This window comes from Papio anubis, chromosome 20, assembly GCF_008728515.1.
Source record: "Papio anubis isolate 15944 chromosome 20, Panubis1.0, whole genome shotgun sequence".
Classification (NCBI taxonomy): Eukaryota; Metazoa; Chordata; class Mammalia; order Primates; family Cercopithecidae; genus Papio; species Papio anubis.
The window spans coordinates 32561505-32588786 of NC_044995.1; the positions used below are offsets into that span (position 1 = coordinate 32561505).

The following is a 27282-nucleotide window of genomic DNA, read 5'->3' on the forward strand; positions in this document are numbered from 1 at the left end:
GAGGTCCCCTCCATGACCAGAGGAGGGCGTCTAAAGGCAACAAAGAGCTGGCAACACCTTGGAGAAGCCGGAAGTTCAGGAAGACCAGGAGCGATGCTCTTTTACCTGGCACCAGGCTGCCTCATGCTACGGCCCTCATGTGAGCTGAGGACTTGGGGAGTTAGAAACAGTGCAGTCTATTATCCTGGTGCCCCTAAATAATCTAACGATTCTTAGAAGTACAGGTGGACCCCTCACATTTCAGCGATTTCTGGGATTAGATAAGAGTCCCAGATAAAGGGAAATGGGACGAGGAACCTGCAGGAAAGGGGTGACATAAAGAACAAGGAGGAGACACACGGTGGCCACTGAGGTTTGGAGGGGCAGCAGCTAAGGCAGGGAAGGGAGCACACAGATTCCCAAGGGAACATACCTCTCAGTTCCCAAGAGCTAAGAAATGCCCGTAGGCTGTGGATTTCTAGTCAGAGCTGGTGAAGGCGCTCCCTGAGGCCACCCAGCCTCTCCTGGAAGTTGCCCAGCAGCAGACAGAGAATTAGCAAGTGAAAGGCAGCAGTCAGCCCTCAACAGGTGCTGGGGAGGGGCTGGAGCAGTGGAGGAGGGGGCTCCAGAAAGCCGCCCACAGAGTAACCCACCCTGAAGCCCCTTGTCTGGATCCTGACTCTGGGACAGGCCGGTGGTCACACGAAGGGAAAAAGGCTTCTTGCTGCGGGACTTCCAGAGCTCTGGCACTCCGATGAGGGATTTAGGGGTTCAATCCCTGCCAAGAGGGCTGCAGGAGGCAGTCAGTGTGAGGCCCACAAACCATGGCCCTGGGCTGTGAGAACCCAGCCCTTTCCTGAGCCCTCACGTCAACAGCTGTGCCACATTAGTCCATCGTCCATCTCATTCAAGGACGTGCATTCCTGCAGACAGCCGGCCGGCGGGCGGGCCAGGCGCAGCTGCGGGGAGGCATAGTCCTGAGAGCAGGGGGTGGAAGCTCAGCTCTGCACATCGCTGTGAAGACACCCCCTCCACTCGTACACAGGCAGCCAACACAATGATGATAGGGGTTCTGTGGCACCAGTGACTGTCCAAGCATCCACTATGTGACTGACTAGCACAAGGGGCAGTGGGATCTTCTGCCTGGCCTCGTGTTTCCCTCAGAGGGGCAAGGGTGACGGGCTTAAGACACAGCCACACATGTATGCCAGAGTCTGGACCCTGACCTCTCTGTAGACCCAGTGGCTAAAACTATAAAGACTGAGAACAAGTGAAGATGGTGTGCTGGACTGCCACGCCTGTGAGTGTGAAGAGCACAGACCGTTTTGGGGGAAAAGCCTAGTCATTTCTTTAAAACGACTAACCACACACACAATCTGTAACCCTGCAGTTCAACCCAAGTGTTTACCAAGAGAAATGCTGACCCGTGCCTACAAAGAGACATCTGCAGGGACCTGCACAGCAGCGGGTGCTCACACCAGTCCCAAATTGGAGGCTGCACAGATGTCTACTGACAGATGAGAAGTGCCCTGTGCACACCACTCAGAGGCACACCAATACACACCAGAGGCAAATCCCAAAACACTCAGAAGAAAGCCAGACCCCAAAGAGCACTGACTCTGTGAGTGCATCCCCAGAAAACCGGAAAAGAGGCGAGACCAGTCTCATGAGGGGAAGCACCAAAACAGGAAGAAGGGCTGGGGGTGTGTGAGGGCCCCTCTGGAGTGGGATGGTAAGGTTTCTGGGCAGTGATACAGTTTGTGACCTAAATCAGGGTTTTACTCACAGGTGCACGCGTGAGTCAGAACTCACTGACTCGGGCACACCAGGGGAGTCCCATGCTCATGTGGCCGGGGGAGGGGAAGCAATTCTGGTGTTGACTTCACCCTCCTCTCCCTTCCCTGTAAAAAGTATCTGCCCAAACAGCAAGGACTCTATCCATGATCCTCAGAGTCATCTTGGAAAAATTAGGCAACCAATGCACACTTTTGCAGCTGGCCCCATTTTGGCACAGAACAAAACAAAGCTGTCCACACTCCCACGTTCTGGACAACTGGGTGGCTGGATGTATAGGAGGAAGCAATATCACATTACTTTCTGATTTGTTTTTGCTTTTGGAAGGCCTGATGTGTTAAGTGTTTTTTTTTTTTTTTTTTGAGATGGAGTCTTGCTCTGTCGCCCAGGCTGGAGTGCAGTAGCGTGATTTAGGCTCACTGCAAGCTCCGCCTCCCGAGTTCTCGCCATTCTCCTGCCTCAGCCTCCCAAGTAGCTGGGACTACAGGGGCTCGCCACTATGCCCAGTTAATTTTTGTGTGCGTGTTTTAAGTAGAGACAGGGTTTCACTGTGTTAGCCAGGATGGTCTCGATCTCCTGACCTCATGATCTGCCCGCCTCAGCCTCCCAAAGTGCTGGGATTACAGGCGTGAGCCACCGCGCCCAGCCTAACATGCATTTTAATGATGGGCACGCATGCTCACCGTGGTGGGCGGCCTGACCTGCCTTCACATCAAATGATCAGCCAGTGCATTCTCTGGGCAGGGAAGTGACACTGATGCGCCACCCCACCGCCCCCTTGGTGACTGCCAAATTCTAAAAAGAAAGACGACAGCAATGATTCTAATTGTCATCAACGACACCAGTGTCAACAACTGCGACTGGCTTTGCAGGCCTAGTAAACAGACTGCATTTCCAGTGCGTTTTACGGTCACTGGCCACAAGTGCTTGACCAGGGAGCTGAAGGCCAAAAAAAACTAAAGCCAAGATCAGATCTAACAGCACAGATGCTACTTTGAGCCCCAAAATGGCCAAGGAACACACATCCCAGACTGTCCTGTCCACACCATGGGCCAGGCCTTTGGTACAAGTGCTGCCTCCTCCCACAGCAGACTCATGGCACAAGAGGAGGTGGGGAGCGAAGAGGAAGACACAAGAGCTGCCTGAACGCCACATGCCACTAACAGGAGGACACTTACCAGACATCCACCTAGGCTGTGTTGAAGTCTGCCCAATCCATGGACCACAGAAGCCACAGCCCAGTCTCCTCCCAGGTGAAATAAGGAAATGGAGACGGTGAGCCACACCGCCAATGGCAAGTCCTTCTTTCCAACACCTCTGTACTTTCCTTCACGACATGGTCTTCCAAAAAATAGTTGCAAAAATCAGATCCTGTCTTGATTACCTCTCCACCACTCCAGCACAGTACCTGACACACAGCAGGTCTCATCCTGGACCACTGACAATCCAGAAAGAGTTGACACCTCAGAAAAGGCCCACACAAACACATCCTCAGTGAGGTGTGGCTATTCACAGAGTTCTCTTTCCCTCACCCCACGCAGGCCCGAGTTACCTTTCAGTTGCAGGACCCCTGGAGAAGAGCCGCACTTTTACCGAGCAACATGCTCTTCCACCCAAAAAAAAAAAAAATCAAGGCCAGGTGCAGTGGCTCACACCTGTAATCCCAGCACTCCGGGAGGCTGAGGCGGGCGGATCACCTGAGGTCAGGAGTTTGAGACCAGCCTGGACTACATGGTGAAACCCTGTCTCTACTAAAAATACAAAAATTAGCCAGGCATGGTGGCAGGTGCCTGTAATCCCAGCCACTCGAGAGGCTGAGGCAGGAGAAACACTTGAACCTGAGAGGCAGAGGTTGCAGTGAGGTGAGACCACGCCACTGCACTCCACTCTGGGCAACAAGAATGAAACTCCATCTCAAAAAAAGAAAAAGAAAAGAAAACAAATCAAGCTATTTACGTCTGGGTGTGGCCAGTTATTTCTGAAGATCAATCATTTGACAGAGACTCTCCTCTATAGCAAAGCGTAGGACTGGATGTGCTACTTATCACAGAAACAAAACAGGCAGAACCAGCCAGGTGCCGTGGCTCACCTATAATCCCAGCACTTTGGGAGGCTGAGGCAGGAGGATCACTTGAGATCAGGAGTTCAGGACCAGTCTGGGGAACATAATAAACCCCATCTCTACAGAAAAAAAATTTTTAAAAAGAACAACAACAACAAAAAACCCATCCGGGTGTGGTAGCATGCATCTATGGTCCCAGCTACTTGGGTGGCTTGAGCCGAGGAATTCAAGACTGCAGTGAGCTATGACCGCACCACTGCACTCCTGTCTGGCCAACGGCGCAAGACTAACTCCAAAAAACAGAGAACCAAAAGCAGCTTCCTCTGCCTGTCAGCTCCAGCCTCATCTGACAGTCTGGACTCAGCATGGGGGCAGCACATGCCCATGACCTTTGGATTGGCCTCACAAAACCAACAGACTCACAACTTCTACCTCTGAGGGTTTTGTTTTTCTGTGTGCACATTTATGGATGCCAGAACAGAAACCAAACTATTTTAACCTTCATTTAATTATTTATTTTTAACATCCATATTGAGGTATACTTTACATACCGCAAAATTCAGCCACCGTAAGAGTACAATTCAATGATTTCAGTAAATTCGTGCAATCATCACCACAATACAATTTTAAAACATTTCCATCTTCCCAAAATGTGCCCATGTGGTGTTAATCATTGCTACCACCCACCCCCAGCCCTGTCCTAGTCAACCACTGGTCACTTTCCATCTCTCAAATAAATTTGTTTTTTGGGGGGACATGCCCTGTAAGTGAAATTACACAACGAGTAGTTCCTGGGTCTGCTGTTCCCCTTAGCGTGGTAAGTCTGAGATTCAGCCATGTTATGGCACACATGAGTAGTTTATTTCTTATAAAGCTGAACAGTAATCTGGTGTATAGAGGTAGCAGGTTTGTTTTATCCATGGGACACTGGGTTGCTTCCATGTTTTTTTTTTTTTTTTTTTTTTTTTGGGATGGAGTCCTGTTCTGTCGCCAGGCTGGAGTGCAGCGGCACGATCTCGGCGGCGCAATGCAAGCTCCGCCTCCCAGGTTCAAGCAATTCTCCTGCCTCAGCCTCCCATGTAGCTGGGACTACAGGTGCACACCACCACACCTGGCTAATTTCTGTATTTTTAGTAAAGATGGGGTTTCACCATGTTGGCCAGGCTGGTCTCAAACTCTTGACCTCAGGTGATCTGCCTGCCTCAGTCTCCCAACATGCTGGGATTACAGGCGTGAGCCACTGCGCCTGGCCCTGCTTCTACTTTTCGACCAGTATGAATCATGCTGCTGCAGATGTACCTGTCTGTGTGGGCACATTTTCATTTCTCTTGGATAAATTGCTAAGTCATATGGTAAGTTTACATCTAACTCTGTAAGAAACTATCTGGGCTATTTTACATTCCTACCAGCAATGTATGAGGAATTTCAGTTTCTACACATCCTTGTCAACACTTGTTACTTCCTTTTTTTTTAAACAGCTATACTAGAGCCTTGTTTTATGGTCCAGTGTATGATCAATGGAGAACGTTCACCCACATTTGAGAGGATGTATTCTGCATTCACCAGGTACTCTATATATGTCAGTCAGGCTAAGTGAGTTAATAATGTTCTTCAAGTCCTCCATACCTTGCCGATTTTGTCTAGATGTTCTACCAATTATCGACAGTGGGATATTGAAATCTCTTAACTGTAACTGATTAATTTCCATCAATCCTATCAAGTTTATGTTTCAGGTATTTTGGGGCTCTGCTGACTGTTATGTCTTCCTGAAATATTATATGAAATGTCGCAGCTGGGCATGGTGGCTCTTGCCTATAATCCCAGGAATTTGGGAGGCTGAGGCAGGCAGATCACGAGGTCAGGAGTTTGAGATCAGCCTGGCCAACATGGTGAAACCCTGTCTCTACTAAAAATACAAAAAATTAGCCGGGCGTTGTGGCAGGCACCTGTAGTTCCAGCTACTTAAGAGGCTAAGGCGGGAGAATCACTGAAACCCAGGAGGCGGAGGATGCAGTGAGCTGAGATCGTGCCACCGTACTCTAGCCTGGGTGACAGTGAGACTCTGTCTCAACAACAACAAAAAAAAGGTTGCAGTTTGGCTCTAATAATATTGTTTGTCTTAAAGTGTCTTTTATCTCTTATTAATACAGTTACTCCAGCTCTCAAACTGTCACTTATGGTATCTCTTTTCCCATTCTTTTGCATTATTCCTTGAATCTAAGGGGTGTCACTCATAAACAACATATAATTAAGCTGAATCTTTTTTATTTTTGAGACAGAGTCTCACTCTGTCGCCCAGGCTGGGGTACAGTGGCATGATCTCAGTTCGCTGCAACCTCCGCTTCGCAGGTTCAAGTGAGTCTCCTGCCTCAGCCTCCCAACCAAATAGCTGGGACTACAAGTGCATACCACCATGCCCGGCTAATTTTTGTATTTTTAGTAGAGACAGGGTTTCACCATATTGGCCAGGCTGCTATCAAACTCCTGACCTTGTGACCTGCCCACTTTGGCCTCCCAAAGTGCTGGCATTACAGGTGTGAGCCACTGCGCCTGGCCTTAATCTTGCTTCTTTACACTATCTGAGTCTTTGCCTTTTGATTGGGGTATTTAGATCCTTTACAGTTACTGCATTATTGACATGGCTGGATTGACATTTGCCATTTTGCTGTTTTCCACGTGTCCTCTTTTTTATTTCTCAGTGAATAAAGAAACTAACTTTCATGTTAATTTTTTTTTTTTTTTTTTTTTTTTTTTTTTTTTTGAGACGGAGTCTTGCTCTGTCACCCAGGCTGGAGTGCTGTGGCCGGATCTCAGCTCACTGCAAGCTCCGCCTCCCGGGTTCCCGCCATTCTCCTGCCTCAGCCTCCGGAGTAGCTGGGACTACAGGCGCCCGCCACCTCGCCCGGCTAGTTTTTTTGTATTTTTTAGTAGAGACGGGGTTTCACCGTGTTCGCCAGGATGGTCTCGATCTCCTGACCTCGTGATCCGCCCGTCTCGGCCTCCCAAAGTGCTGGGATTACAGGCTTGAGCCACCGCGCCCGGCCTAAATATTTTTTAGTGTACAACTTTAATTCTTCTGATGATCTGTCTTTTTAAAAACTATATTTTAAAGATATTTTGTTCATAGCTGCTCTAGGCATTACAGTAAGCATCTTAACCACAATCTATGTAAGATTGATGCTAACTTGATTCCAGTAAGATACAGAAATTTTGCTCCGATATTGCTCCATTTCATTCCCCATCTTTTGTACTAATATCACATATATTTTATCTGTGGATATTATAAACCCAACAGATCATTCTAAGCCTTTGGTTGGCTTCCAGACTGCAGAACTAGCTAAGTCTTTCCAGTTAACCCATGCATTTACCATTTCCAGTGTCCTTTATTTCTTCTCATAGACTCAAGTTGCCAATGTGTCATTTCCTTTCACGCTGAAGGACTGGCAGGTCTACCAGCAATAGATTCCTTCCGTCTTGTTTACCTGACAATGTCTTTTTTTCTTTCATTTTTGAAGGACCGTTTTTACTGGCTATAGAATTTTGGGTTGGCAGTTTTCTTCTTCGGATACTTTTAACATCATTCAATTCCTTGTTTCCACTGTCTCAAGTCAGAAGTCAGCTGTTCATCTTATTAATGCTTCCCAGACGTGCTGAGCTGTTTTTCTCATTACTTTCAAGATTTTCTTTTTTTCTTTGGCTTTCTACACTTTGACTATGATGTATCTAGGTCAAGATCTCCTTCTACTTATGCTATTTAGGGTTTGTTGGGCTTCCTGGATGAGGTTATCCTCAAGTATGTTTTTGTTCATTATTTCTTCAAATAGTTTTTCTATCTTACCCCAATCTTGGGCTAAAACAGAGCCGCTGTCCATCTTTACCTGCCTCTCTGCAAGACCACAGGCAGGGTTGTTACCACTCTAAAATGAACAGTCTTCCCCCTTTTCGCCCATACAGAGAAGCTGTTGGTCCTCACAGCTGACAGTGACTGGACAGAACCTCTTTACCAAACAGATGGGAGAGGGCATGGGAATAGCTCCAGGACAAATGCCATAGAGTCTCACTGTTCTCACCTGAAGTTCAGCAGTTATAGGCATAAATACTTCTCAGATTGTTGTATGCTCCTGCTCAATTTTTCCAGAATGCTGAGATTGTTGCATTTTGCTTTTGTCAATTCTGCCAATCTCTCAACACAACCAGAAGCTGCCCTCCACCCTCAATTTATGTGGAATATAAAATACCCACACAAGTTGGGAAACTAAGATAGAAAAACTGCTGAGTTAAAGAGAGAGAGGGAGGGGAGAAAAAGAGGGAGGGAGAAAGCTAATTCTACCACTGTATCTGCCTCTGCATGCTCCAAATCATCCCACCATAGTAATATGTATACTACACACACACATGCACACATATATATTTTTTGATGATTCCAATTCACCAGCCCCTAAAGAAAAAGGAAATTCTCTCTCCTATAACCCATTAGAAACTGCCTGTAGCTTCCAATATGCCCAAATTGGGTCATAAGACGGTAATAAGACAGCATGAAAGAAAAAAACGGTAGTTTTGAAAAACACCCAAATAGAAACCCTATAAACAGAATACTATACAGCAGTGAAAATGGATTAACTACTGGTATGCTCAACAATATGGGTAAATCTCACAATGTTGAGTGAAAGCAGGAAGATAAAAGGTACACAATATATAATCCCACTTATTTAAAGTACCAAACAAGAAAATCTAACTGGCATTGTCAAGAACGTGATTACCCTTGGAGGACAGTGACAGCAAGCGAGCATGAGGGGGCTTCAGAAGTGCTAATAACATTTTTTTTTTGAGATGGAGTCTCACTCTGTCCCCAGGCTGGAGTGCAGTGGCGTGATCTCAGCTCACTGCAAGCTCCGCCTCCCAGGTTCACACCATTCTCCTGCCTCAGCCTCCCAAGTAACTGGGACTACAGGTACCCGCCACCAGGCTAGGCTAATTTTTTTGTATTTTTAGTAGAGACAGGGTTTCACCAAGTTAGCCAGGATGGTCTCGATCTCCTGACCTCGTGATCTACCTGCCTCGGCCTTTCAAAGCGCTGGGATTACAGGCATGGGCCACTGCACCCAGCCTCGTTTCTTTCTTTCTTTCTTTTTTTAAGTGAGAGGGAGTCTCACTCCGTCGCCCAGGCTGGAGTGCAGTGGTACAATCTTGGCTCACTGCAACCTCTGTCTCCCGGGTTCAAGCAATTCTCATGCCTCAGCTTCCCAAGTAGCTGGGATTACAAGGGCAGTCCCCTATGCCTAGCTAATTTTTGTATTTTTAGTACAGACGGCGTTTTGCTATGTTGGCCAGGCTGGTCTTGAACTCCTGTCCTCAAGCAATCTGCCTACTTCAGCCTCCCAAAGTGCTGAGATTATAGGCATGAGCCACTGTGCCCGGCCTATAACATTTTGTTCCTTGATTAGGGTTATGAGGTTGCGTTCAGTTTGTCAAAGTGTATCTAGTGGCTCACATGTGCACTTTTCATTACATATGCTATACTTCAATTGAGAAGTTAAACAACGAAAATTAAATTCTATTGGCATAACAGTTTAAAATTGGCATGTCAGTCTTATAAGACACTGAATCTGAAGCCAAAGAGCTTCAGCTGACTTAAACTGTGGATTGATACAGCTGTGCCCTATGAAGGACTGAAAACCAACCTGGGAATTGAGAAAACCACCACACTGTGCACTAAAGGGAGGCTCCCAAGGGGTGCTCCAAGCTGGACACTCCCAAGAAGAATCCAAAGACTTCTTTAATACCTTCATTTGAAGGTATTAGAAGAAATCAGAGCCATGTGCTCCAGAATGGATTAGTTTTAGAATGGCTCTGGGCTGGACATGATGCTGTGATTCTGTCAAAACTCCCATCTGTACTTTTCCAAAGAACGACACAAAACAGTGTGAGAATTTGGGGAGACACTAGGCATACACGTGACATCTCTTTTTGAGTAAAGCTAAAGACTGAAGGGAAGCTGTCACCAACAGAGTCAGTCGCCTTCCTCACTAGACACCAAACAAGGAGGCTGATTCTTGGTACACGTTACCTGGCATACAATCAACCTGCAAGGCAGAGATGATTGCTCATCTTACAAATGAAGAAACACAGGCTAAGATCTCTGCTCAGGATCAGGCAGTGTGAGTGATATGACCCCAACTCTGCCTGCTGGCCTGTGAGCTGGGTTCTTTGCTCATTCCCACACTGCTTCACAAATGCCCTGGGTGTCTCAGTGCTCCAGGAGGGCCCTGACACCAGCACCACCAGCACCTGCGTTCATCTCTGTCCCCTGCTCCCTTCCTTTACTGTCATAAGGAAAGCAACACAATCAACTGCAGGAAACAATGCTGCATCTTCTCAGTTTGGAAGGCAATGACCCAGTGAAGAAAGACACCAAGAGGCCCAGGGTAGCCCCCGCCTTTGACAACAGAAAATATCTGGGTTTGGGCCTGAACTCTGAGTTTCTTTTTTTTTGAGATGGAGTCTCGCTGCGTCGCCCAGGCTGGAGTGCAGTGGCGTGATCTCAGCTCACTGCAAGCTCTACCTCCTGGGCTCACGCCATTCTCTTGCCTCCGCCTCCCAAGTAGCTGGGACTACAAGTGTACAAGTGCCTGCCACCATGCCCAGCTGATTTCTTGTATTTTGTTTAGTAGAGATGGGGTTTCATCATGTTAGTCAGGATGGTCTCTATCTTCTGACCTCATGATCCCCCCGCCTGAGCCTCCCAAAGTGCTGGGATTACAGGCGTAAGCCACCGTGCCCAGCCAACTCTGAGTTTCTTTAACACTTAACCTCTCCCTCACAATCCACTGGCCTACCCTGCAGGGGAACATGGTGATTACAGGAGAAAATGCATGCCAGGAGCCCAGGAATGCATGAGGAACCCCATGCACATGGACTGCAGATTCCCATGAACATGGACTCCTCCTCTTCCTGCCCTGACTCCACACCAGCTCCTCACTGCTCACCCCTGCTGAGCTGTCATGGACTGGTCTCCGGCTGAAAACATAGTCAGAGAAAGGGAAAGGAGACTTGGACTTATAGTTTTATTTCTGGAACTTTAGAAGAGGACCTTGGTTTTAGAATGGGGACTGTAGACAGCAGAGTCAGACAGAAAAGCCCTCTTTGGACAGCAGGACCACAAAGTGTGTTTCCTTACACTAGGAGCCTTTGTCAACAGGAGCGGGCTTGGGTTTTCCCATTTATCTTCCCATTTTAAACGCTGTGAACATCGGATGATCTCTGAAGTCCTCAGGATCCCAACAGTTTGGGTTCCAAAAACGAATCTGACATAAGACTGGAGGCTGGGGTCTCCCTGTGGAGTTGGTTGACACGGAAAGGTGAGGAGCCACCAGCTGTCCCTTACGAACAGGCATGGAAAGACAGACCCTCCACAGGGAGAAGACTCTAGTGGGTGGTGAGAGAGAGCGAGCAATGGGCCACAGAGGAGTCTGTCACAGGGCCAGCCGGGGAGCTGTGGCCACACCACAGCCCTCAGCGGGTGTCTGGGCGTGAACATTCTGCAGAGCTCCAAGGAGGGTGATGCAAGAGCAGGTGCTGGGTCTGAATTTCTCTTTACAGAGAGAAAGGAAGGTTTTGAAGTCAAGAAATGGGTGGTAGATTGGGTCTTATTTTTATTTCAAGTTTTTACCTTAAGAGACTCACAAAAGATGAATATGAGGAAAGTCACTCTAGAAGTAATCAGTGTTGACTAAGGACAAACCAACAGAGCAAGCTGAAGACCAGAACCAAGTGAATGTGGAGTCAAATGAGCACCCCGTACCCGCTCTGAGGAGGGTGCCCTGGGCTGGGCTCCCGACTCTATCCCTAGCCAAGTGACCAAGGTAGGTGTAGTATCCCTGGCCCTCTGATCCCCAGATCTGAAAAGCAGGGAAGCATAACCAAATGAAAACCTCAAGTGTCCCTACAAATCAAAAGCACCGAGTTAGACAGACAGCAGGCGCATGGGTGGCAAAGGCCTACTGATGGCAGGGGAGCTGATGGAATGTGCCACTCCTCCTCCTGTGAGACCCACACCCTGTGTTACTTGCAGCTGGGACCTGGGGCCCTGGAATGGCCACAACAGCACAGCTGCCGGGGGGGTGATGCCCGAGCTGAGCCTACAGCCATCTCCACAACCCCGCCAAGCTATTACCAAGAGGCCTGGAGTGTGGCTGGCCCCAATCTGGGCACACTGGGCCTGTCTCCAGGTTCCAGCCCCTCCCGCTGGCTCCTCCCACTCACCTGTGTGAGGTGCGCATGTCCACGGGTCCATCACCCACCAGCCCTTCGCCTCTGCCCATTGCCATGGCCGTGACCTCTGTTGCCCTCAGCAATCCTTGGGCTGGACCCGCTCCCGGCTCAGGTGTCACCCTCATGTCTCCGTCAGTGTTTAAATCTGAAGCCAACAATCCTCTCTCCATTTTTATTTTCTTGCTCTCCACATCGTCCTCTGTTGGGTCCCGTTCAAGCGCTCGTTTCTGACTCCGTGTTCGGCATGCTTCTTCGGTCATTCTGAACTTGTGAGGGAGGAGAAGACACATTTTAACTGGGTGCAACGAAGGTGCCACCTTCTTGGAAACTTTTCAGTGTTGCTTTCAGTGTTTTCCTCCCTATGGGAGGATGGCAAAAGAATGTACAACAAACGCAGGGCCCAGAAAAGCATCCCCAGGACATTTCATCACTGCCTTGAGGAAGGCGAGGCAGGATGGGGGTGTCCCCAGCCTCCACCGTGTGGCTGAACACTGGTGGAGCCAAGCTATACCCTGCCCGGTTGGGGGCGAGAGGCAGCAGGGAGCTGGACGGGAGCAGTGGAAGGCAGCTGCTTATCAGCAAGGAAAGGCTCAACAGCAAACAGAGGAAAAGTTGTTCTAGATCTGAACTACCTGCCTTTGGGATTTCGAGCACCTGCAATGTCTGGAATCCAGGAGGGCAGTGACTGCACTGTTCCAGGAACAGGGTCAGGGCCTGGGACTAGCCCTACACTGTGGTGACTCGAGTTAACCCCAGCTTCTCCCCTTCAGTGAAGGGAGGTCTCCTCACTCCCTGCTCACCTCTGGGGAGTGGGGACTAGGGGTCACATTTAACCCTTTGGTTGCCGGCAAGGTACACTTTGAGTAGGGTGAGGCCTGGCCCATCAACACGCCACCGCCCTGTACCTGCAGCATACACATATCTTGATTTAAAGAAGAAAGAAAAAGAAGAAAAAAACAGCTGAGTCAGTTTTTGATCCCATGACATCACTGGGCTCCACATGACCCTTCCCAGGATTCAGTAGGAGAGACAAAGCACTTTCCAGAAAACCAGTCTGAGCCGGTTCCAGACAACAGGCTGAAGTGTTGTTAACCCTCACGGAGACAGGACGACAGCACAGCGATGTCTGTCTGCAGGGAGGCGGCTGGCATTCCATAGCAGGGGCTGGGACACTGGCACTCTTAAAGGGGCCGCTCCAATCCCTGGCCTCGACGCCCCAACAGGACAGGTCACAGGAATTGAGACAGGGAGAGTCAGGTTCTTAAAAAAGCATCCCAATGTTTACCAGGGAACAAAAGAGAAATTTAGCAGCTGAGCTCTAGTAGAATTCCCGAAGTGTCACAGTTTTCCATGGGATGGTTGGCGCCCACTTGGACCCCACAGAGAGCCCTGATTCACACCTGTGGCATGCTTCATGCTGAAGCCCTCTGGTCCTATCTGTGTCCTCACAGGCAGGGCACTCATCTTGCCAGAGTCTTTGTTTCCTCACTGGCAAACACCCTGGGGAGGCCTTCCCAGGTAGAGCCAGGCAGACCCAGTCTGGAGGCTGGGGACAGCACAAGGCAACACAGGGGTCCTGTCACCATCCATGGGACATGCTCCAGAGCTGACTCATCTGTAGCTTCCTTAAAGGAGCCGATTTCACAAATGAGCAATAGCACAAGGCCCTGCCCAAATGTGCCCCCTTATGCACTCAGACTGAAAGGAAAGAGACAGCTGCTTCATGCTCCTGGAGCCAGAGGGAAAGCAGGTCATCTACACGTGTGTCATGCCAGTGTGGTCCAGCCAGGGCACCCGGGCACCGGCTCAAAACACTGGGGTCTCCTCAAGGCCAGGAAACCACTGGTGTGCTTTGCGCAAGCCCAGAGCAGCTCTGTGCTCCCTCCCTACCCCGTCTCTCTCTCACCACCACCCAGGTGCTATGGTTGACCCCTAACATGACCAGGCTGAGGCAGGGAGATCCGAAATCTCAAGGGCACAGGCTTTCAGACTCGCCCCCACCTGTCTCCAGCCCCTCCGGCATCCCAGCCTGCACCTACCACCTACCCCACACCAACTGTGCAGCCTCCGCTGCTCCCCGCCGGCCAGCCTGTACACTCCCACCCCCGCTCCTGCTCAGCTGCCCCTCAGCTCCTCCATGGAATGGAGCCCAGGCAGACTATGGTTGAATGTGGAGGTCAAGGCCTCACTTCTCTGGGGGAGGTGAGGAATGCTACGGTGTCCCTCTCTCTCAAGTTCTATGGTCTCTGTCCTTCCTTCCTCCGATGTGCCTTGCCCACAAACCCCATCTGAACTGCTCACTCATTAACAGGTTGCCTGTCCCACCTCCTGTGAGACCGCAGATAAGTCACTGCCCTCAGAGTGTAGGGGACGTCCCCTCTTCTCCTTTCATTTTCCTCACTGTGGGAGGGGTGGGACATTTCTCCTTCAAGCACTGCCTTATACAGCAGGTATGTGCACTCCCAGGCCCAGGGCAGGGAGGAGCCTGTCTAGGTGAGAGACTGAGGGGAGACCAGGACCTCGGACAAGTAGGGCCCCCACCCTATGGGTGAAGCTTCCCAGTCTGGCCTGATAACTACTGTTGGGGATGACATCCCCAGGTGGACAGACAGAATGCACTTCCACCTCCAGGACATAGCACCCTTCCCTGTGACTCAAAGAAACCCACATGCTCCCCACTCTGCCTCTGTTCCAGCCAGGCGGAGCCCCTCCCAGCACAGCCTCCTGCCCTGTAAGCCCTGGGCTCAGTTCCATGAAGCCCATCTGAACTCAAGACCCTGAATGAGTTCTCACGGCTGCTCCGGCCCACATGGACAAGGTGGAACTGATAGCCATATCAGGGGGGCTGTGCCTGTATAGCCTCACTTTGTGGTCACTGGTATAGGACCAGAGGCCACCCAAAGGTTCTGAGAGATGCAGGGCGCAGCAGGGCCTCAGATGCCCAGCAGGGCTGCTCCCTCCAGTCCCAGAGACTTCTCCTCTTGGGCCCCCCATTGTGATAGCGGGTCAGAGTCCTCAGCATAGGGCTGGCCGGTGTGTACTCAGGGTACACAGCCGCTCACTATGAAGCCTAAGGCCTGGAACTCTGCCAATCCCAGGCCCAGCACTGACGGCTGGCCTCACAGTGCCCGCCTGCCCTGTGCCTGTGCCTCCCAGAGGCAGGCCACTGCGGGGCTGGGCCCTGCGGCACCCCTCCCCCACCTCAGGAAGGACAGGCACAGCTGGAGGGGGCGGGGCCAGCCCCGCGAGTACAGGGGGCTCCTTTGGCAGGAGGCTCCTCCACTGCCAAGACCAATGATGCAGAACCTGCTACTGACCAATCCTCGGCCACCACAGGACACTTGCTCCTGGGGAGGGCAGGTGCCGATAAGGAGTGGCTCCTCCCTCCTCGAAGCAAGTGAGACCAGTGCCCCCAGTACAACAGGGCTGGCAGCCACCACACACACCCAGGAGCAAAGTTGTCAGGAAGAAGAAAGCACGACAGATGACTCCTGCAAAGAGCAGCAGTAGGGGGTGCATTAGAACACTTCCTAAAAGTAGGTGAAGAGGCTAGGTCACCCTGACTGGCAAATGAGGATTCATTTCAAAATTCCCAGTGAGAGGGGAGAGTGAGGGGAAGGCAGCTCCGGTGGCAGAAGTTCCAGGGCAGGCCTGTGCGGGAGCCACCAGTGCACAGAGAGCATCCCCGTCCTGGAGGCCGAGATCCTCTGCCGGCTACTGCCCACACAGATGGATCCCAACAGCAGTGTGCCCATTTGAAAGAGGAGAGCACGGCCGGGCGCGGTGGCTCAAGCCTGTAATCCCAACACTTTGGGAGGCCGAGACGGGCGGATCACGAGGTCAGGAGATCCAGACCATCCTGGCTAACATGGTGAAACCCCATCTCTACTAAAAAATACAAAAAAAAAAATTACCCCGGCAAGGTGGCGGGCGCCTGTAGTCCCAGCTACTCGGGAGGCTGAGGCAGGAGAATGGCATGAACCCGGGAGGCGGAGCTTGCAGTGAGCTGAGATCCGGCCACTGCACTCCAGCCCGGGCGACAGAGCGAGACTCCGTCTCAAAAAAAAAAAAAAAAAAAAAAAGAAAGAGGAGAGCACTGAGGCTGCCAGGGCTGCCTGAGACACAAGGTTGAAAGTCAGCCTCACCCTCCGCCTCATTCTCTCCAAACACCCCAGGCCGGGCTGCAGGCCAGCACAGATGAGCAGCACCAGCAAGGCTGAGTGGGTATCAGTCTCCTCATCCCCACACACTGGGCTGGCAGGTGGTGGGGGCATAGCCCAGCTCCCCCTCAACTAGGGGCTAAAAGGGCAGGTTTCAGCCACACTAGAGACCCCACACAGACACAGCGCAGCTCTGACAGGGAGCACCTCCATGGGCTTTAGGGCAGATACAAATGCTGCTTTATTTTCGTAAAATGCCACCATCCAACTGGCCTGAGAGCCTCAGGCAGAAAACATGTTCTAGAACCATTCCAAAAGGCTGACTGATGCTGTGGGAGGAACCGGAACTCTTAAAGAGGACTCGGGGGACAACGAGAAGGCACCCAGCACACTTCTGGCACACCAGGCCAGTAAGCATCTCTTGATAATTAAAAGAGAAATTCAGTACATAGACACAAATCATAAAGCCAAACCCCTGAGGTCGCACTGCTAATACTAACTCTACCATAAAATGCCATCTATGGCACCCATCACTAACATACCCATAGTAACACTCTTATTTCAGACAGGAAGAAAGTGAGGCTTCGCAGTAAGTGGGTTAAAGCACTGGCGGGAGCGGCAGGGCTGATGCTCTGAACAGTGGATTTAAGGCGTCTTCCTGCCTCCTCACCCGACAGCAGCTCACCAAGCCTCCACTGCGGGCTGGGGACTCAGTGATGAACAAGACAGAGGGAACACCATCCGCCCCCCATGCTGGAAAAGGAGCGAAATGACAGAGGGTGTTGGTGACGGTGCTGTGGGGACACGAGGCAGAGCACGGGGCAGTCAGAGCACGCAGAGGGACGGGGGCTGGGCAAAACGGGCGGCTCCGGAAGTCAGCCCTGAAGGAGACAGGGCCCAAGCTGAGACGTGAACTGGGGGAAGCACTGGCCCAGACGGGAGGGGAGGAATCTGGCTTGCTCTAAAGGATCACCTGGCTGGAGGACCACGGGGCAGGGGAGCGGTTCCTATGGTACAGCTATACTGGGGAAAGGGACAGAGCAGAGTTCCAGGAGACACGGGCACTCCAGAGGGGGTTGCTTTCTTTCACTTGTTTTTGCCTGAGCAACTGGACCAGTGGGGCTGGCTTTATCTGAGATGGGGAGGGGCAGATTTGAGGAAAGAAGGTTGGGCTACAATTTGGATGTGCTGAGTGCAAGGCCCATGATGAGTCCCATGGAGATGTTGAGGAGCAGAGCCCTGAACCTGGGGGCAGCCACTGTCCTCAGGAGGCACAGGGCACCTTGAGGCACCTTCTCCTATCAGGAAAGAAGGGCCCATGAAGCAACCAGTGCTGAGTCAGACGACGACGACGGGGTCCAGGTGCTAGCCTCGCTAGCTGTGAGCTGCACCCAACACTCAAGATACAAGGGCCCTACGGGCACCAGCTGCAGCAAGCCTGCGCCCAGGTGCCCACCTCCAGAGCGCCCCTGTGGCCCTGCCCTTCACAGAGATAGATGCACAGCACAGATGGCCCTCTGGACCCAGAACCCCTGTCTACTCTCCTCCTGGCAACATAGCCTGATGAAGCTCCCAAAGCCACATCCTGGATCTGCACCCCCTTCAGTGGTTCCCCCACTTCCTAAGAGTCAAACCAAGGTACCTCGTTGTGGCCCAGAAGGACCTGTGGAGGGGGTAAGGAAAGAATAGGTGGGCCAAGTTTTGGCATTGGCAGCGCCTGCCTGACAAGCATACATCTTCCTATGCAGAACAGACACCTCCATCTGCTCAGAACTGTGGCCCGAGCCACTTCCTGACGCACATCTCTGAGTAACAGTGACTGGGACTCATTCCGGAAGGAAGACACACCAGAAACAGCAGCTCTGGACTTCTCAACATCAAACTTTGTTAAGACCAAGTACAAAAGATACAACTTAACTTGGGAGACAGGTGTTCCAAGCAGTCAGCTTCTACAACTAGACACAGCAGGGAACAAAGACTTGGTCTCAGCTCCATCACACACCCGCTGGCTGGCCAGGGACCAGGGGAGAGGCCTGTCAATCAATCACAGGACCAAGGACACAAGATGGACACAGAAGCTTCAGTGGGCCGAGAGAGGATGCCACTGCCCCTTCTTCCACAGTATTTATCGAAGATGTCCACGCAGCTTAAATCACCTACCTTCTGTGCCACATGCTAGAGACTCTCAAATTCTAAAGTCAACCCAAACTTTTCTCTTTAAGAAACAAGGTCTGAGTCTCAGTTTCCCCATCCCTACTTCACAGCCAATACTATGTGAAGAAAAATGGAAAGAACTGTGAGAGAAAAGTTGCAGAATAGCATAGTACCATCTGCATGGTTTTTTTTTAAAAAAGGTGTATACAGGGGAAAAAATGAAAGCAACTTCACTAAGATCAAAACTGAAAGGAACTGGACCAAAATCAGTAGTAGTAATCTCTGAAGAGTAGATTATTAAGAAACTTTCACTTACTATAGTAAACATTTCTGTATTGCTTGAATTCTTTCTGTTAACAGTGACTATGAATCAGTCCTGTACTCAAAGAAAGCAAGGATTAAAAAAGAAAACCAGATAAAACAACAGCCCCACCTGCTAAGGATAAGAATCAAAAGCACGAGTGTGAAGCCAGGCACAGTGGCACATGCCTGTAGTCCCAGCTACTCAGGAGACCAAGGCAGGAGCATCACTTGAGCCTAGGTGTATGAGTCCAGCCTGGGCAACATAGTGACGCCTTGTTTCTTAAAGAAAAAAGGACAGAAAGAAACTAACAAAGAAAGACAGTACCGCATCCAGGCGAGGAGGAAGGAGGCTCCCCAGGGTGAGAAGCTCTGGAGAGACGGCGGAGGAGGCCAGCTCCTCCAACACTCCAACACACAGGACCAAGGACACAAGATGGACACAGAAGCTTCAGTGGGCCGAGAGAGGGTACCACTGCCCCTTCTTCCACAGTGTTTATTGAAGATGTTCACACAGCTTAAATCATCTATCTTCTGTGCCACGTGCTAGAGACTCTCAAAATCTAAACAGGCAACCTAAACCCCTCAGCTCATCCCCACAGCTCGCCTTCTACATGGGCCACAAGCCTCCCTGAGTGGCTACCACAGTGACCACCAGGCCACAGCGTACCTCACCAGGACTATGATGAGGGCCCTGGCAACAATCTCCGTGCCACTCAGGAGTTTCATTCTCTCCCCGCAACTCAATGTTGAGCTCTTAAATAGAATAAACTTTCTTCCCCCATTCATCTTCACTTTCAGTGTAGAGCAAAGACTATAGGCTTGGTATGCACTGCTGAGTTACGCCTACGTTTCTGTAAATTAGCCTCATGAAGCATGTGATTCCCGGGGTTGCCCTACAGGGCAAAGAGGAGCAAACAAGTAAAGTGCTTTCATTAAAAACTCCAAGACATGGGGACTGAGATGGCGTCTCCCAGACTGAGGCCAGGGCAGGAAAAGGAATCAGGTGAGACGTTCCAGGCAGGGGAACCGCATGCGCCAAGCAGCTGAGCCAGCAGGGTCTCAAGGCAAGAAACGGAAAGCCGTGGTGAGTCCTGAACTAAAGGCTTTCTCAAAAGGAGAACAGATGTCTACTACTACTCACTGGCTGAAGCTGGGTTCATAACCCTTGGTGGCCTGAAAATAAAGACACATCAGAGATAGGCATCTTCTCTCTCACATGTTATCAGGATGGACCCCAGCCCAGCCAGCTGGCTAGGAGCCCCCTGAGCCTTCAAAGACCCCAGACTGAGAGATCGTCTCCCTGCTGTGGTCCTAGGACAAGACCAGCAGTGGGGAAGTGCACGCTGGCTGGAGCCAAGTGCCTCTCACTGAGAGCCTGCATGAGATGGAGACAGGCATGTGTCACCCCACAAGGTACAGGCAACTGAAGTCTGGCTGGGTGAAGGTCCAGGCTAGGTCTGAACTCAGGCCACCACACCTCTGTCTAGGTGGCCACTCTGATGAGTCTTCCACGGTATGCTACAAAGGGCCTTTTGTTATTCTTATATTTTATTTTTTTGACAAGGAGTCTAGCTCTGTCGCCTAGGCTGGAGTGCAGTGGCATCATCTCGGCTCACTGCAAGCTCCGCCTCCCGGGTTCATGCCATTCTTCTGCCTCAGCCTCCCAGCAGCTGGGACTACAGATGCCCGCCACCACGCCTGGCTAATTTTTTGTATTTTTTAGTAGAGACAGGGTTTCACCATGTTAGCCAGGATGGTCTCAATCTCCCGACCTCGTGATCCGCCTGTCTCAGCCTCCCAAAGTGCTGGGATTACAGGCGTGAGCCACCGCGCCTGCCCTTGTTAATCATGTTTAAACTGCATTCACCTGGAGTGAAAGGCACAGGTGGGGCTCAAAGGAGAGCTGCATACATGTGAGGAGGAGGATGGAACAGCCATTCTCAGATGTCTCCAGGCAAGACTGAATCTAGACTTGCCCTGCCTGGGGCAATGGGAGGCCCCTGGGAAGAACCTGCAGCCAGAAGGTATGAGCCCTCAGAATATCCCAACCACTCACCAGATAACAGACTCTGTGACAGCAGGTACAACATCTTGTCCATGTCCCTGGGGTGGCCCCACTTCTGGAAGAGTGTCAGTCACAGAGTAGGTGTGCTGTATATACTGGGTGCGTGAACAGAGGTATCACAGATAGGAGTGCTCTGAGTTGGGGGACTGGATCGGACACTTCAAACTCACTTTCAGCACGAGGATCCTCAGGGTCTGATCCAAATCTATTGCTCCTTTGTAATTAATAGAAGCATGGGGATCTTCTAATTTTTAAAGGCAAAACACCTAACAATGATTGAGCATTTACCCCACAACCACCTGTAAGGTAAATACTCTCATCAGCCGCCTTTTTGCAGGTGGGGAAACCGAGGCACGAAAGTATCTGGTCAGCCATCAGAAGGCCCCATCAACCACTCAAAGTCAGACCTGAAGACTCCAAAGGACAAGGGGAACACTGCACCTGTGGCAATCTGGGCTTGACCTTGCCCTCTCACACCAAGGGGTCCAGATGAGATATTAAGTGATTACGACTTTATTGTCATGAATGACAGCGAACCTTCTGGTGTTTGCCTTTACCTTCAAAGTATGGTTAAGTTTTGCTGTAGCACAACAGAGGCAGCACTCCTAAAAACCACTGCAGGATGCAAACCCATGTGATAAAAACACAGGGCTTATGGACATAAGGGGGTTAGGGACACAGTACTTCAAAACTTCACCTATGACATACAATAGAAGCCTAAGCAATGACACATGTGGATATACGGGCAGCACAGCTGCATACACGCTCAGTGGCTAAGAAATACACAAACGTTGCATGTCTGACCCTCACCTCGGGGAAGACTTGCTGCTTGCTGTGGGCATGGGTGGGTTGCCATTTCTGCTGGAGGGAGGCTGTCTGACTCCAGAAAGGGATGGGGTGTGGCCTGCAAAGTGTGGGACCTCGCGGGGGCTTGGTGCATGTCTGAGGTGTGGGCAGTTTTATTTCATGTACTCACAGGTGCTCTATTAAACTGGGAACAGTTTTCTAGATTCACCTAATGCAAGAGTTGGCAAACGTTTTCTTAAAATGCTACACAGTAAATAATTTTGGCTCTGCGGGCCATTTAGTCTCTGTCAGGAGTCCTCAGCTCTGTGGTTCTGACAGGACGGCTCTCCCTCGAGACCCTTGGAGGATTATTTCCAGGAACCCCTTGGATGCCAAAATTCCCAGATGCTCAATCCCAGATATACAATGGTGTAGTATTAGCATACAACCTATGTACATCCTTCCATATGCTTTAGTAAGTCACCTCTAGATTACTTATAATACTCCATAAAATGTAAATGCTATGTAAACAGCTGTTATACTATAGTTTTATTTGTATTATTTTATGTTGTACTGTTTTTTCCATTTTTTTTCTTCCAAAAAAAATTTTTTTTTAAGAGCCAAAGTCTTGCTCTGTCACCCAGGCTGGAGTGGAGTGGTGTGATCTCGGCTCACTGCAACCTCCGTCTCCCGGGTTCAAGCAATTCTCCTGCCTCAGCCTCCTGAGTAGCTGGGACTACAGGCACACGCCACCATGCCTGGCTAATATTTTGTATTTTAGTAGAGACGGGGTTTCACTGTGTTGCCCAGGCTGGTCTCGAACTCCTGAACTCAGGCAATCCACCCGCCTCGGCCTCCCAAAGTGCTAGGATTACAGTTGTGAGTTACCATGCCCGGCCCCCAAAAATAATTTCTTTAAGAGATGGGGTCCCACTGCGTTGCCCAGGCTGGTCTCAAGCTCCTGGACTCAAGAGATCCCCCTGCCTCAGCCTCCCAAGTAGCTAGAATTACAAGCACATACCACCATGCCTGCTTACCCCAAATATTTTCAATCCACAGTTGATAGAACTCAAAGACGCAAAACACAAGGATATGGAGGCCCAACTGTACATACCTGAATGGGCGTGTCTGTGAATTAAACTTTATTTACCAAAACAGGCCACCACTTGGTGGGCCGCAGTTTTCCAATCCCTAGCCTAGTGTTCAGAAGAATCTGAACAAAACCAGACGCAACCATTGCCAACATTTGTGTTACACCTCAACGGTCCTCTTAACACATCAATCGTGTTGGAACAAATCTACTTTTCCGCCGGGCGCGGTGGCTCACGCCTGTAATCCCAGCACTTTGGGAGGCCGAGGCGGGTGGATCACGAGGTCAGGAGATCGAGACCATCCTGGCTAACATGGTGAAACCCCGTCTCTACTAAAAATACAAAAAACTAGCCGGGCGTGGTGGCGGGCGCCTGTAGTCCCAGCTACTCGGAGGCTGAGGCGGGAGAATGGCGTGAACCTGGGAGGTGGAGCTTGCAGTGAGCCGAGATCGCGCCACCGCACTCCAGCCTGGGCTATAGAGCGAGACTCCGTCTCAAAAAAAAAAAAAAAAAAAAATCTACTTTTCCAAAATCAGCCTTAGAGCAGAATGGACTACAGACAAAAGTAGGTTTCAAAACCAGAACTCTAAGAGGGTGGGGGGGCAGGTGCAGTGGTTCACACCTGTAATCCCAACTCTTTGGGAGGCCGAGGAGGGAGGATCACTAGAGCCTAGGAATTCAAGATAAGCCTGGGCAACAAAGGGAGACTTCATCTCCAATAAATGTTTTTTCTTTTTTCTTTATTTTTTGAGACAAGGTCTCACTCTCACCCAGGATGGGGGCAATGTCTTGATCTCAGCTCACTGCAACCTCCACCTCCCAGGTTCAAGCGATCTTCCCCTAGCTGGGACCACTGGTGGGTGCCAACACGCCCAGCTAATTTTCTGTATTTTTGGAACAGATGGGATTTTACCATGTTGCCCAGGCTAGTCTCACACTCCTGAGCTCAGGTGATCCACCCACCTCAGCCTCCCAAAGTGCTGGGATTACAGGCGTAAGCCACTGCACCTGGCCTCCTGATAAAAATGTTTTAAGCTGGGTGCAGTGGCTCATGCCTGTAATCCCAGCACTTTGGGAGGCTGAGGTGGGTGGATCACCTGAGGTTGGGAGTTCAAGACCAGCCTGACCAACATGGAGAAACCCCATCTCTACTAAAAATACAAAGTTAGCCGGGTGTGGTGGTGCATACCTGTACTCCCAGCTACTCCAGGGGCTGAGGCAGGAGAATCGCTTAACCCAGGAGGTGGAAGTTGCGGTGAGCTGAGATTGCACCACTGCACTCCAGCCTGGGCAACAAGAACGAAACTCTGTCTCAAAAGCAAAACAAAAACAAAAAACAAACACAAAAACAAAACATAGGCCGGGCGTGGTGGCTCATGCCTGTAATCCCAGCACTTTGGGAGGCCAAGGCGAGAGGATTACAAGGTCAGGAGATCAAGACCATCCTGGCTAACACGGTGAAACCCCATCTCTACTAAACAAAACACAAAGAATTAGCCGGGTGTGGTGGTGGTGGGCACCTGTAGTCCCAGATACTTGGGAGGCTGAGCCAGGAGAATGGCATGAACCTGGGAGGCGGTGCTTGCAGTGAGCCAAGATCGTGCCACTGCATTCCAGCCTGGGTGACAGAGCAAAACTGTCTCAAAAAAAAAAAAAAAAAAACCACACACACACAAAATTTGACCAGGCGTGGTGGTTCATGCCTGTAGTCCTAGCACTTTGGGAGGCCAAGGCGGGTGGATCACGAGGCCAGGAGTTTGAGACCAGCCTGGCCAAGATGGTGAAACCCCATCTCTACTAAAAACACAAAAATAAGCCAGGCGTGGTGGCAGGCACCTGTAAGCCCAGCTACTCGGGAGGCTGAGGCAGAGAACTGCTTGAACCCAGGAGGCAGAGGTTGCAGTGAGCTGAGATCGCACCACTGCATTCCAGCCTGGGCGATAGAGTGAGACTCCATCTCAAAAAATAAATTTAAAAAATTAAAAAATAGCCAGTTCTGGTGGTGCATGCCTGTGGTCTCAGCTACGCAGGAGGCTGAGGTGGAAGGACTGCTTGAGTCCAGGAGGTCAAGGCTGCAGTGAGCTGTGACTATGCCACTGCACTCCAGCCTGGGCAATAGAGCAAGACCTTCTATGTGCGGGGGACAGCGGACGGACTCGAATGTGTAAATTCAACCCAGGGCAAGGATTCAAGGTTAACTCTTTTGACAAGTCAGAAGGAAATTTAGTTTCAAAAAGTGCTATGTGCAGACAAGACAGCTTGCTACAGGGTCAATTTTATAGTGTCCTAAAAGCCCACACTTAGAACACTCAAGATAAATAGGTCCCCGGTAGAAGGAAATTATGTGCTATAAACTCAATTGCTGCAGTGGATGAAACTTTAACCCAGTTACAGAAACAAGCACTCCCTAAGCACAGGTGCCTGAGAATCACACCAAAGCCCTAAGGAAAAGCACGGGGCTGAGAATGACCTGAGGGGCACAAGCCCAGCCTGGGGGCCCAGGAGAAGCCTCACTGAGGAGGGGAGGTTTCAGTCACAGTGCAAGCGCAAGGTGTGAACCAAACACACCACTGAGGCTGACTGCTGGAGGAATGGGGGCTCAGGGATGCCCAGTGGCAGGAAGGGAGTCACAGGGCACGGGCTTCCCAGGTAACCAGGACTGACCATCACCTTTGAGGACTGAGGGAAAGCGAGGTCATTTGTGCCAGGGAAACCCTGAGGACGCATTACCTGGTTTTGGGAGGACGCACAGGAGGACAAGGTCCACACCCAGCCAGTGTGACCTCTCCCAACTAATGCTCTGCCCTACACATGACTGTCCCACTCCGAGGCAGGATCTGGACAGGCAGGTAACCTACACCATGTCCTGTCCCACAGAATGAATCAAGGTCCCAAAACAAAGTTACTGTGGGTGGCTAAAGGTCTTCGTGTGGTACATTTTGCCTGTGGCTTCAGCTCCTCAGCCCAGCCCCAGCCCAGGGGTTAAGTAGAACCACCAGGACCTGTCCTGCCCACTGCCACGCCCTGCCTTAGTCCTTCAATTCTGCACGTCACTTCACCCCCCAGCCTGGGGGCGATCTATGTCCTGTCCAGCTCACACTGGGGCTCCCTGGACTTGGGGTCTGACATGGATTCTCTAAATCTTCTGCCTGGTTGAGAGGCTGATGCAGTTCAACAGGTAAACAACCACTTTACAAAAACAGGAGATGGAACTAACACATTCTTCTGTCCTGTTGAAGGTGCCAAGTCACTGTTACAAAGGCTTCCCACAAGATGGGCAGTCTCCCCGTTAGCCTCTGACAGCCACAGCAAGGCTCACAGTGCCTGAGCAGGGACTCCTTGGCCCCACCAGGGCTGTGGGCTCCAGGGAAGCCAAGGGCAACAAGAAGACTGGGAAGGGGACAAGGAACACATGGTGCCCAAGAAGTAAGAGCATCTGACCCTGTAGGAAAAGGCAGATGACAGACAAAGGAAACAGTGGGACAGCAGACAGACACCTCCCTGCCCTGCAAAGCATACACTAGTTACACACAGAGCAATCTTGCACAACACACGCGTGTATACTCATACGCATGCACAGTTTTTCATCCCCTCCTCCCACTTCTAAGTCTTGCTCAATTGTCTCAGAAAACATCTTTCTGGCCAGGAGCAGTGGCTCATGTCTATAATCCCAGCACTTTGGGAGGCCAAGAAGGGAGGCTCGCTTGAGTCCAGGGGTTCAAGGCTGCAATGATCGCACCATTGCACTTGCAGCCTGGGCAACAGAGCAGGACCCTGTCTCTAAAAAAAAGAAGAAAAAAAGTCTTTCTTCTGCATTTAATTCTGAGCAAAAGAACAGTAGTTCTCAAGAGCAATCAGCATCCACACAGCTACTGATCTACTTGTCTCAAGAATATGGAAAACCACAAAGTATGGTTTTCAGACACAAGGGCCGGAATCACCAAGTTGTAGAGCATGTGAAGGAGCCCCGAGCCCTGCTGAGTCTCACACACATTCCCACCCGCCTACTTCACTTCAATCCACACTACTTTGTTGGCCCCGCAATTTCTCATCAAGCTGGATAGAGCCACAGAACGTCCTCAACTCACTGGCACAGCAACCTTGCTCGTTGGTTCTACTTCATGCCGAAAACATGGTAATGTCAGCTTCCAGAGAAGCCACAAGAACTGACTTGTTGGCTGTTGCACATCTGGATGATGCGTGAACTCAGAAGGAAACTTCTGCAGCATGAGGAGCCTGATCAGTGCCTGGGACACCCCTTCTAATTCACAGCCCACCTGGCCCCATGGGACAGGGACCAATGATGGGCTCCTCAACTCGACCATGCCTGACGACAAAGATTCACCCTGCGCCAGACACTGACCTCCCAGAGGCACATCCTCAGTGGAGGACAGGCAGAGGAGCAGCTCAGGTCTCAGCCCTCACAGGAGCACAGACCCAGCAAGGCCTGGGAGATGTGTGCAAATCACTATTTTGTTACAAGGCAACACTGGAAAAGGTATCGAGCATGCTGGTCCAAAGGAAGAGAGAAGAATCTAGAAATGCTTCATTTGAGCTGGGCCCCAAAGGGTAGAGTCTAGATTTGTAGAGATGGAAGAAAGAGGAAACGGTAGCAGA

General features: G+C 50.6%; 1 protein-coding gene across 14 annotated transcripts in view; it reads right to left on the reverse strand.

Moving 5' to 3' along the window:
• Positions 1 to 27282, reverse strand: part of GATAD2A (GATA zinc finger domain containing 2A) — a 127110-nt gene that overhangs the window by 32457 nt on the left and 67371 nt on the right. For 9 of the 14 annotated variants that reach the window (XM_031659726.1, XM_031659725.1, XM_009193956.4 and 6 more), the window contains one exon: positions 12098 to 12372. The exons of 1 other annotated variant lie outside the window; for it this stretch is intronic. In XM_031659726.1, the coding sequence (XP_031515586.1) occupies positions 12098 to 12366 (269 nt within the window). In that variant the 5' untranslated portion in view covers positions 12367 to 12372. The remainder of the gene's footprint in view (positions 1 to 12097; positions 12373 to 27282) is intronic. 4 more of the 14 variants (XM_009193960.4, XM_009193959.4, XM_009193961.4 and 1 more) reach the window with 1 other exon arrangement.